The 12388-nt window shown below is 44.6% G+C and overlaps 2 protein-coding genes across 2 annotated transcripts in view; both read left to right on the plus strand.

Moving 5' to 3' along the window:
- The window catches only part of LOC306981815 (SLAIN motif-containing protein 1-like), a gene marked incomplete at its 5' end in the record, with an annotated part of 310788 nt that overhangs the window by 83202 nt on the left and 215198 nt on the right, over positions 1–12388 (plus strand). The window lies entirely within an intron of this gene.
- The window catches only part of LOC306981817 (muscarinic acetylcholine receptor M4-like), an 86204-nt gene continuing 77952 nt past the window's right edge, over positions 4137–12388 (plus strand). The window contains exon 1 of the mRNA XM_079581529.1: positions 4137–4456. Within this exon, the coding sequence (XP_079437655.1) occupies positions 4402–4456 (55 nt within the window). The 5' untranslated portion in view covers positions 4137–4401. The remainder of the gene's footprint in view (positions 4457–12388) is intronic.

The raw sequence follows: 12388 nt of genomic DNA on the forward strand, positions 1-12388 counted from the left end.
TCCAACCCCTATAGGCGGGGTTCCTCTGTCCCTCTGCTGTGGACAGGGCTTAAGACCACGACACCAACGACTCTGTGAATAGTAATGAACAGACTTCAGATAGAAGAAATATTGTAGCATTAATAAGACAAAGTCTGCAGTAAGAAGAACAGCAGACACATGTTAAAAGGAAAGTGCAGGCATGGTCATAGTGAGGTCCTCTTCCACTCACTCACTCACTGGTTTTGCTCCTGACCCCTTTCCCTGAGAACATTTCTTTCAACATTTATGCTCTTAAAAAGTATAGTAGCGCCATCAAGTCTATTAAAATGACCGTTATCCGCTTGTTTTTACTATTATTTATGAAGAAAATACACAAATTGAATTCTTATCTGGGTCGCAACTTGTCATCATAGCTTGATGGTGTGTCCTGATGCCATTTTAGTTGAGAAACACTGGTCTGGATGATCAGTGGGGGCACCTTTGCTATTGTTGTATATGTTGTTGTAAGTTCATCAGTTTAGCTTTAATTAAAACTCCAACTTGCATTCAAACCCGTCTTCCACCTGGCAGGACCTGAACCCACTCTTTGACTCGCTCCTGTTCGGTCAGATCTTTCTTTCATGTTGCCGGATCATGTTTGTAACAAAAGCAGTTTATTCCTGGATACATGTGCACGCGTGGCGGTGCGTGTGGCGGTGCGTGTGGTGCGTGTGGAGCGTGTGGAGCGTGTGGAGCGTGTGGAGCGTCTCAGCCCACAGAACGCGCCCCGGATGAGAGTAGAAGGAGTTAGACGGGAGCCATCTGCCGTCTGCTGTCACGCAGGAGCACGGAGGGAGCGCACATGACCAAGCGTGAACAATATTCTCCTACACTTGTCTCTGGTAATTAAACACAGCCGCGATGTTCATATGCCGGGCAGATTGTTAGGTACACCTGCGACTATTGCTGTGGCTACTTCAACTACCACCACCACTATAACTACTACTACCGTTCTGTTACTGCTACTAAAGAAAGCTGTGTGTGTGTGTGGCATTTGTTTATGCGATGTATCTAGGCCCCAAGACATGCCCCTGAGGACTCCCTGCCTTCTTTGTTTTCCTTTTCAAATCTCCCACATTAAAACAGATACATGCCTGATATTTTACTCGCTTAATATTTGGTATGTTAGCATCGACTGTGCCACGTTTGAAGAAAATCCAAGAAGGTTTAGCAAAATTGCGGTCTTTCAAACTTTTTTCTGTTTTCTGGTTCTAGACAGCAAATAGGTATCGGTATCGAAAACCAAGTATCGTTAAAGTACCGGTATGATTTTTTTTTCGGTTCTAGTTAGGAGTCTTTGTTCCAAATTAAAGGCCAGAGGTTTACACTGATAAAAAAAGAATAGTTACAACTACTTTTTCTACTCCTACTAGAGTGTGTGTGACTTGTAGCTTGAGGTTTCCCTGACGCCGACTCGCCGTTCGGTTTGTAGTTACATTTAGGACATTGTTACGCAAGACCCTAAGCTTGTGTTAATATACAATGGGCTTTGTTCTGTCTTTTTGGCTTTTAGTGTGTATGTGGCAGAGGTAGAAGTACCCAGGGGCCCCGCAGCACTGCAGTACTTAGAAGTACTCCGCGGCACTGGAGTGGGTTGTGTAAGGACATAATGGCTCGGTCCACTTCAGAAACAGGAAAATGGGTGAACAGGGTTTGGCTCTGGCAGAAAATGTGTGTTTGTTGATACATATTGGACATTCCCTGTGGTGTATTAAAAAAAAAAATACATTTTAAAGCCATACATGCTCACAAATTCTACAAATAAATGGGGTTAGATTACATTCTTCTTTGTGTTTTTATTGTTGAGAAATACCTTTGAAAACCCAACTTTTCTGACTCCGGAGTTGTCACTTTGCAGAGAGCAAAACACACATTTTTTTTCCCAGGATGGGAAAGGCCACATTTGAGTCTCGAGCCCATTCGTGTGCGGAGTTACGATTTTTTAAAGGAATAGGCCACCGTTTTTACATACTGAGATATGTTCTTACCTTACCTTTGACGAGTTCTTTAGGACCTGTCTGATCTTCACCCGTGCCTTCTATCACGTAAACACAGCGCAGAAGGCGTTAGCATTTAGCCTCTCCCTCTCTCCTCTATAGCTCCAAAACAGGTCAAGATAGAAGCTACCAAGCTCTTCCACGTTTTCCCTATTTAAATATGGTTACGTGAAGTGTTCCACTACAAAGTATAATTACACAAAATTAAACAATGTGGATTTTCTAAGCTAAAAATTCTAATTTCTAAAAATGAGTTTCCTTCGCAGGATGGCTGGGCGCACCCTCCGAGATCGGGTGAGGAGCTCAGTTACCTGGGAGGAGCTCGGAGTAGAGTCGCTGCTCCTTCACGTCGAAAGGAGCCTGCTGAGGTGGCTCGGGCGTCTGCTCCGGAAGCCTCCTGGTCGCCTCCCACGGGTGGTGTTCCAGGCATGTCCTAGTGGGACAAGGCCTCGTGGTGTGTGTGGAGGTGTGTGTGGATCGGGAAGCCTGGGCATCCCTGCTGAGACAGCTGCCCCCGCGACCCGGCCCCGGATAGCGGAAAGCGGAAGAAAATGGATGGATGGATGGATTTTCTAAGCGGATAAAAGGGGGAACTATATTGTAAGGCGTAATAATACCAGGAGTAGTTCGAAATCTGCACAGTAATCTTCACTTTACTGTCCGGATGCCAAACATGTAACACTTCACGTAACCATATTTAAATAGGGAAAACATGGAAGAGCTTGGTAGCTTCTATCTTGACCTGTTTTGGAGCTATAGAGGAGAGAGGGAGAGGCTAAATGCTAACGCCGTCTGCGCTGTGTTTACGTGACTGAAGGCACGGGTGAAGATCAGACAGGTCCTAAAGAACTCGTCAAAGCTATAGGTAAGAACGTATCTCAGTATGTAAAAACGGTGGCCTATTCCTTTAAAGCATAATTGGGCGGCACGGTAGCGCAGCAGTTAGTGTTTCACAGCCAGAAGGTCCGGGTTGGATTTCCACCAGGACGGGACGGGGCCATTCTGTGTGGAGTTTGCATGTTCTCCGCGTGTCTGCGTAGGTTTCCTTTGGGTAATGGGGGAGGACGGATGCAAATTAGCCCTAGGCTACAATCCAGCGTGGCTTGTTTAGATGCATGGGACATGTATGTTCATTAACATACACTGTCCCATCAAATAAATCCATAAATAAATAAATACAATATACCAGAATGTTCATCTTAGCCACGAGGGGGCATTAAATTTAAAAAATGGAAAGTTTCAAAAGTGTCCAGCAGAGGGCACTGTCATAATAAGAGCTCAGGATGTGAACAACACATTATATAGCCACGTAGTAAATGGGTAGTCTGCCCCAGGGCGGCTGTGGCTTCAATAACAGCTTACCACCACCGAGTGTGGAGTGAATGAATAATGACTATGTCGTACTTTGAGGAACTTGTGACACAGGCTTGTAAAGTGCAATACAAGAGTAAGCCGTTGTTTTTAATGAAGCTTAAGTTGGGGCTTTGACCAAATCACAACTTATTATTATTATTCATTTATTGGAAAAAATGTCTCTAATATATGCGGCCGCGCTGTGGGAGCTGAATTTCGGGCCGGGACCCAAAATGAGTTTGACACCCCTGTTTTATACAATTGTCCATAAACTTGCTTTGATTGTCCCTAATGTTGTCAATCCATCCAGTTACTATTCGCCAGTTATTATCACTTTGCCCAATGAAAAAAAGAAATAATGTTGGACCATTTCCCCTAAAAAGGAACAGAGCCCCCTCTCTCCCGCCTGATCCGGGGAACCCTTAGTTTGACAAATTCCGCTTACTATTCGCCTGGAAGGGAGAAAACCAGCTCACATGTAATCGTTTTGGCTCTAAAATATCTGTTCTGAGCCATAATCCCGAGACTATACCGCGCGCCCCGTTGGGATTCTGGGGAACCGGGATTGGCTGAGGAGATGACATCACCCACCCCCCCTCTATCTCTCTCTCTCCCTCTCTCTCTCTTTCTCCCTCTCCTTCTCACTCACTCTCTCCTCTCTCTTCTCCTCAACAAAACACCTGCCACTTTCACGTGTCCAGGATCTCTCGCTGGCCACGCTACTTTTCATCCCCCCGCCCCCCCTCCTTCACCCCCAGTCGCCTAGTTAATCTCCCCCCCCTCCTCCAGACGCGCGCTGCTTCTTTCTCCCTCCTCCGGGCGGGAAGCATGCGTGTGCCAAACGCGGTGCCGGAGACGGAGAGCGCGGACGGGCGCACGGGATGGACCTGTTAAAGCGCGCGCAGTGAAGGCTCGGATGAGAACGTGAATTGTCTCCCTTTTTTTTTTTTCTTTTTTTCTTTTTTTTTTTTTTTTTTGGAAGGGGACGACTTGTACGCGAGGAGGGAAGGGACTGTGCCATCCGCGCGCAATGGGGAGCCAAAGCGGAGAAGTCATGGCCACCCAACCGATCTGGAACTTCAGCGGTGAGTCGTCTCCAAACACTCTGCTGCGCCGTGCGTAAAAATAAAACCAAAACAAACGCGCGTCCAAGTCTTCTCCAAGTTGCACCATCCTCTCTTCCGCGCAATTTTGGTGCAAAATGGCACGCGTAATTTGGATAGGTTGTGGCTGCGAGCTGCAACAAATCGCTCCGAGGAAGGAATTACATAATGCAACGGGAGATACGGCGTTATCTGTGCCACTTTGAAGTTGTCAAGTCGAAAGCGCAACAGAAATGCGTGCCATGTTTACGTTCCTGGTTGATTTCGCGCGTAAAAATGATAATCAAATACTTCATTTTAGGCTACAGTCAGACTTAAAGTAAGGGAAATAACGAGCCAGTAAGGAGTTCGAGTCAGAAAATGATGCAAAATCTTATCAAATAAGCTTGGGGATGTTCAGCCCCTTCTGACACTGTCCAACTTTGTCCCCTCTTTCACTCTATTCCTCATTTCTTATTTGTTTTTCTTTTCCCCCCTCGACGCCATGTCGACCTGGAAACTTTTATCTCCAAAGCATCCGTCACGAGCTGTCAAAAACAACGGACTGAGTAACGAACAAAACCCCTGGCTGACACTAGAAGGAGCCAGCGCGCCGCTATTGTTGTTAGGACCCTCATTTGAGAACCGAACTTTTCTTTCTTTCTTTCTTTCTGCTCTCATCTTATCCTCGAACAGAATTAGTTCTTGAGTCGTTTCAAATCACAAGGTTTGATTTGATAATGCTGGTTTAAAAACACAAATATGGGAACCTGGTAGATGGTGCGGATGAAATCGGCTTTATTGTGTCACCAGGGCCGTTTCTAATCCTGGAATATGTCCGTGCCATCAGGGAAGAAGAAACCTGTTGATGGATTAAGCCTGGTCATTCAGGATGTCCAGGTCGTCAGCTGATAATATTCTTAGGGCACAAATAGTGTTGCTGAACCTAGACCTGATCCAGACCAACGGCAGCGGCTCCAGATCAGAACAGTTACTGACACTTAAGTTTGGTCAGGCAGCGTATATGGAGTTACCCTTCCTATTGTTAAAGAGGACGTAGGTAAAACTTTAGATTTAGATTGTAGCCCTCAAGTGTAACAAAGGGCGTGCGAAGTGCAACTCAGGACGTACACAGTGTAATAAAGGACGTAGGAAGTGTAACAAAGGGCATACGAAGTGTAACAAAGGCGTAGGAAGTGTAACAAAGGTGTACGAAGTGAACGAAAGCGTAGCCTGGCTAACGTCAGACTAAAATCACAAGTGATATTTAGTCTGGGGACCACCAATTCATTTTCTCGTAGGAGAGGTGTGGTTTACGATCGTCCATAGTCGTTTATTGGGCGATACGAATGTCTATCATGCGTCTGCACGTAGCCACAGCCAATCGTATCATCGTATCCGATGACGTATGACGTACCCACTGTAAACTTTTGAGATAAACTATTTAGATCACGGCCTAAAGCTTGATCGAAAAATAGCGTCGCGTCTGCTGCTGTCATGTTTGATCCGTAAATAAACTTTTTTTTTTTTTAATCCATAAATAAACTTCAAGCTTCCGTATGTCAAACAGCTCGTCATCATCTTGCCGTCCCTTCTCGTTCTGTGATTGGTTCCCAAATCCATGCGAAAGGTGTACGAAGTGTAACAAAGGCCGTATGAAGTGTAACAAAGGTGTACAAAGTGCAACAAAGGCGTACGAAGTGAAACAAAAGCGTACGAAGTGCAACAAAAGCATACGGAGTGTAACAAAGGATACAAAGTGTAACAAAGGTGTACGAAGTGTAACAAAAGCGTACGAAGTGTAACAAAGGATACAAAGTGTAACAAAGGTGTACGAAGTGTAACAAAAGCGTACGAAGTGTAACAAAGGATACAAAGTGTAACAAAGGTGTACGAAGTGTAACAAAAGCATACGGAGTGTAACAAAGGATACAAAGTGTAACAAAGGTGTACGAAGTGTAACAAAAGCGTACGAAGTGTAACAAAGGATACAAAGTGTAACAAAGGTGTACGAAGTGTAACAAAGGCGTACAAAATGCAACAAAGGCGCATGACGTGTCGTTGCAAGTGGGAACAGAGAAGAAGAAAGAGTAACGAGGTGGAACAAGGGAAAACAACCGCATAACTAATGCAAATACACCTAATGTGTAACTACACAAGCGCAGGCTGTAAGCTAACGCTCTGTACACCTTTGTTACACCTTGTACACCTTTGATACACATACACTTACATATTGCACACTTTGTGACACTTTTCTTAAATCTGGCACTTTAATGTGTAATTACCAGTACTTATGTGAAACTACTGTCTTGTTACCTCTGACTTCACATGGAGCTGTAATCTTAAGTGTTACAAAGACGTATAATGCAATATAGATTATTTTGATCAACCACAATGTTGTCTCTTCATCCGAGCAGACACGCAGCAGACATTTGCTTGATTCGGTAATTTCTTCTACTACTGACTGATTGTGAACACATAACCGTCCTCTACATTTGTACAGCCCGTGATCCATCAATATTAGCTATCAGTGAAAGATTGTTTTCACTGTATTAAAATGTGTGGTTCTCCGGGGGATTACATTAGAAAACCTCGAGTGTGACCAAGCCATTTCTAAATCCAGACCAGCTCATTCTCTCACAAAACAATTTCTTTTACAATTGTTTTGTGAAAAGAAAACAATTGTTTTCTATAGTCATAGGATTGTCATGAGAACAATATCATTGAAGACCTTATAATGCAACAGAACCTCTAAATCTTAAAAATGACACGTAATATCATTGCTGTCTCCCTCAATTTTCACATGACACGTCCACTTTAAATCCAGCAAATACAAAGAGACGTTCAGAGGATTGGTTTAAGGCCGGTTTGATAAAATCATACTATCTGGGAAGATTGGAAATTATTCAAACCTGCAGTGAGGCTGTTTTTTACTCTCTTAAAATGTGCTACAGAGGCTACAGTTGGTATGTAGTAAAAAAAAACCTTTGACTCGCTTCCCCTGCTCTGCTGCTACGCTCTTTCTCTCGCTCCCATCTTTCCCCACACAAATGAGATCCATTCAAAACCGTTCGCACCGACCTCACGTCAGTAATGGCCATATAATCTTTTTTTTCTTTTTTTCTCCCATCCGTCTTCTTCACAATTGGGTCTAACGCTTGGAGAAAAAGGCGGCATGCCCACTGCGGTGGCCGGTGGGAGCCTCAGTCCGCTGTGGCCTGCGAGCTCAAACAGAATCGAGTAGAGAAAACAGAAAAAAAAAAGAATCAGGCCGAGGAGAGGATTAGCGCAGCGGACACCGGCACGCAGCAGCTGACTTAGCCCCTTCAAGTCCGTACTTCCTCCCCGTGTACGGAATCATGAAAGAACTCTAAATTATACACGTTTTTCTGGCTTATAAGCACTCTTTTGGGCACCTAGGCTTTGATCTCACTTGAAAATAACGCCCCTGCACGGAAATGACGGTTAAAAAAGGGCCGGTCGGGATTTTCGAATCGTCTTGGAGCGCACTCTGCAGGCGGCGACGGGAACGACAATAAAGTACCAGCTTTATGGGATAATATTGGCAGTGGGAATTCAAAGGCGCCTATCGCATGAGCGCAGTCATGTGTGCGCGTCTTTTATCTGCCACGGCGGATGGATCGGATTTAATATTCTTGTTAACACCAGGCGCCTGTCAGGGTTGGCCTATATTATTTACTTCCCATATGAAGAATTAATTGGATCGCGCGCGCCCCAGTCGCACTCGGGAGGGTCTATTGTTCCTTCCGTATTAAGACAGTGGAAAGGTGCACCTGGAGTTCATTTTAAATCGGAAATAATGTGTAAGAGAAACCTCAGCATTCACATTTGTGTTAGCTTTCCATTTATGAAAAGACAGTTGATGATTGCTCTTTTAATCATCTTGTGGGCTGCTTGGAGGGACCTCTACTGGCAGCGGGGAGAATGACCACAGGTGGAAAACACAGCAGATGATTTTGGAAACAAATGAATGGCACCATGATAAAGACAGTTTTCCCAGTGTTTCCCAACCAGGGGTACGGACTTAGAAGGGGGTACTTGTATTTTTAAGTAGAATTTCAATATTCATTTCAAAGGTCGCATGGTGGTGCAGCGGTTAGTGCTTGTGCATCACAGCTAGAAGGTCCTGGGTTCGAATCCCACCTGGACGGGGCCTTTCTGTGGAGTTTGCATGTTCTCCCTGTGTATAGGTTTCCTCCAGGTTCCTACATGTACAATAGGTTCCCCACTCAGGCCAGGACGTCCCCGTAAAAGAGATTCTTAATCTTAGTGGGACTTCCCTGGTTAAGTAAAGGTCAAATAGAATTAAAAAGGAAAGGAAAGTTAGTTTTAATGATGTTTTTCAGTAAAAGGCTTGAGTTTTGTGTATTTTAGCTTCATTTGGATCACCACACACTATTAAACACTCAATAGTCTATTTAGCTGGTCACTTTGTAGTAATATTGGCAAGATACTCATGGGGTACTTGGAGTATAAATTAACAACTCAAGTGGTACGCAGACCAAAAAGTTTGGGAACCACTGGTAATGTAAGGCCCGGGGACAAAATCCTGCCCTCCAGCAAAGAACCTCTTGCCCCCAAGATGATTTTGAGAAATGCTTTTACACACATAAGTCATCCTCTTAAAGGAACAGGCCACCGTTTTTCTATATGTTCTTACCTGAGCTTAGACGAGTTGATACGTACCTGTCTGGTCTTTGTGTCCATGAAAGAGCGTGTTAGCTTCCAACTTTACCCCGTTTGGAGCTATAGGAATATACTGGGAGACGCCAAATGCTAACAACATGTTTGGTCGTTTTGCGTGACTGAGGGCACGCACAAAGACCAGACAGGTACGCATCAACTCGTCTAAGCTCAGCCAAGAACATATCTCAGAATGGAAGAACGGTGGCCTGTTCCTTTAAGAACTCAAAAATCCTGAAAAACCCCCTCAAGTAGGTGGCCTAAACACTAAGGCCTAAACACTAAGGCCACAAGTGGTCCAGGTTCAGCCCTTGGTCTCCCACATGTTGCCCTGAAGATGCTTTCATTGGCCATCAGAAACATTTATCTTGTGTCCTGCACATTTACCCACAGAATAAATCATTTGAAAAGATACTTCTATTTCTCTTTGCTAAACTTACATTTCTTGTTGAAAGGTTTTGGCATTTAGAACACAATGGTTCCCACGCCCTGGTTTTGAACGTCAGTTGAACTGGTCACATAGTTCACAATCTTTTGCAAATGTCTTTCTTGACGCTAAATCCTGGCTTGATAGCATGCTAATTGCTAACTGTTGCTACCAAACGTTTCCACCTGTTGTGTGACTCAAATAAGCTTGACTTTTGACTTTTTTGGGTATCGGATTGAGACTGCATTTGAATGACTCAGGCTTGGATTTCGTCTTGCACTCGGGACTCGGAGAACCCCCGCCGTGACAGCGCCTTGGCGGAGGTCCACGCGCTTCTCTTGAGACTTCATTCCTCTGCGTTTTTTCCCCCCGACGGCACCAAATCACCGCGGCGCATCCTCGCACATATCAATCTTCCCATCTGTCGGAGCGCGTTTGCTACATCACATACAACAATATTACTTTCTGATTTGCAAATATGGCTGTCACTTTGCGGCGCTTCGGCTCCGAACGTGAAGGGGGATTTGAAGCGACGCGGGACAGGCTCGTCCATCACTCACGGTAACGCGGCGCGGCGCCTCAACCCGGGCGCCGCAATTTTCTTGTCACGTTGGCGCGAGACGGGGGGGTTCATTTCGCCGTAAGAGAAAGTACTTCAGATTACAATTAAGAGTTCCGGCTGTTGGGTCGCCTCCCCTCTCGCGGGCTTAAGCCACGCGAAGCTTTTCTAAATCGCACACCTGGAGAGACGATAATGGCGTCAGACTCTTTTGAAGACGGCGAGCAAGGTGTGGAGGAATTATGACACTTCCTTCACTGGAGACGTGTCACGCAAAATCGACTTTTCGGAGCTTTGGAAATGGAGGCTGTTGAGCAAACTCGACTTTTTAGAGCCTTCCTCCGTGTTACAACGTTGTTCTCTTGACAAAAACTACACCCTCGCACATCTTTGAGTAATCTTTGACTCTTCACCAGACAAAAACACTCAGGAAGCACTCGCCATATACAGGGGCGGACTGGCCATATGTCCGTTCTGGAAGAGCACAGAAGGGCCACCAGTCCCGCCTCAACCAAGCTTTACCCAAATCTAAAAGCTAAAAAGAAAAGCATCAAAATAGTGAGAAAAGGGGGATGAAAAGTCAACCAAAACATGAGAAAAACACAACAAAAAATGATAGAAAAAATAGCTCAAAAAACAACAAAAATATGACAAAAATGCGGCGACGTGACGAAAAGTTTCCGTCACTTTTGTAGGCCTTAGCTTTCAAATGAGGCGTTACATTGTTGATCTCCAGTCGAGAAGCTTTTCGATTTGGGTAAAGCCCAGTGTAAAAAAACATGAATCTAAAAGGAATTCCGTGGAGTATGGTGTGCCACAAGGTTCAATTTTGGGACCGTTATTATTTATAATTTATATGAATGATTTTGCTTCTGTTTCTACGACCACCTTTCCCGTTCTTTTTGCTGATGATACCAGTAAAAAAAAATCATAATAAAAAGCCGAACTGGGGAAAATGCACTCGTTAATGTTAAGGCGGGGGGTCAGAGGTTAAAATATGTATTTGTAGAAGTGCAGTTACGCTTATTTGGGCCAGGCTGGTCAGAGTCCAGGGCTGTTTTTCAGTCCCAGTCCGCCCCTGGCCATATACAGTAGGCTTTCTCTATGTGCAGAAACGGGAGCAAGAGAAGGTGAGGTGGGAGGGGCTAATGGTGAGATCGCTTGAAAATCAGGAAGTGAAACGACTGGACATTTAGTTTCAGCTGTTTTAGATCAATATTGTGCAAGTGCAACACAGTGATTAACCAAGTTCAAACCCACTTTTGTTTGCTGATAAACATGTTTTTAGAGTATTTTCTGCTGAGTATTTCCAGTATAAGCTGCTTGTGTGTTTTGTGGAGTTTGGATTTTCTTTCGGCGGTGGCACGCAGCGATCTGATCAGCGAAAGGAGGAAGCGGAAGTGTGGGCTTTCAGCGCTACATCCACAAAGCAGCAGGTGCGTGTGTCATTAGCGTTTAGCGTTGCCATGGAGATGCCAGCTAATCAGCCGCGCAGTGTGAGAGCTGTCCGTGTTTATCTGACGCTGCTCACCGCGGTTTCTCACGGCACTGACCACGCCCCCCTCGGTCGGCAATTCCAATGGGTGTTTGGTGCCACTTTAAGCACTTCACTTGTTCATCACTTTGCACTGTTTTCTAAATGATCATTCCCACAGCGGCCTGCAGGGGGCACTCCGGGACAATTGTAAAATCCTTACCCGCCCCATTTCTGATCTCTCAATGTTTTTTTTTCCTTACATAGACGTTGAAATGTGAAATATCAGCTATGCCTGATGTCCGTTTTAAATGGAGACGTTGCAGATGAATAGGGATGAAACTGAATAAGGAGCTGGCATTGCGGGCTTTCTGTGTTGCAATAGAGAAGAATGTTTTAGAATCTTTACACACTCTGAGTCAGGAGCAGAGGTGAAGGAACTTTAATCAGTCTGCAAACCATCTGCAGAAAGTAATGTTATCACTCAAAGAAACTAGATTTGTTTGTTTTGTAGATTATATAATGTGTATATGTACAATCAATCACAAACAAAACAGACTGATGGATTTTGCCAATTACACTGGGTTCATCGATTGTTTACAATATTTGAAAATGTCTTCAGTGATGGAAAATTCACGGAGGAGTGAGAGCCTACAAAACTGCTGTGTTCGAAGTACTTGATTTCATTACTTGAATAAAAGTACAGCGACCACTGGTCAAACATCACTCCAATAAAAGTCCAACTTGCTCAAATGATCACTGAAGGGGCTG

The sequence above is a fragment of the Gobius niger genome (assembly GCF_951799975.1).
Source record: "Gobius niger genome assembly, chromosome: 23".
Lineage (NCBI taxonomy): Eukaryota > Metazoa > Chordata > Actinopteri > Gobiiformes > Gobiidae > Gobius > Gobius niger.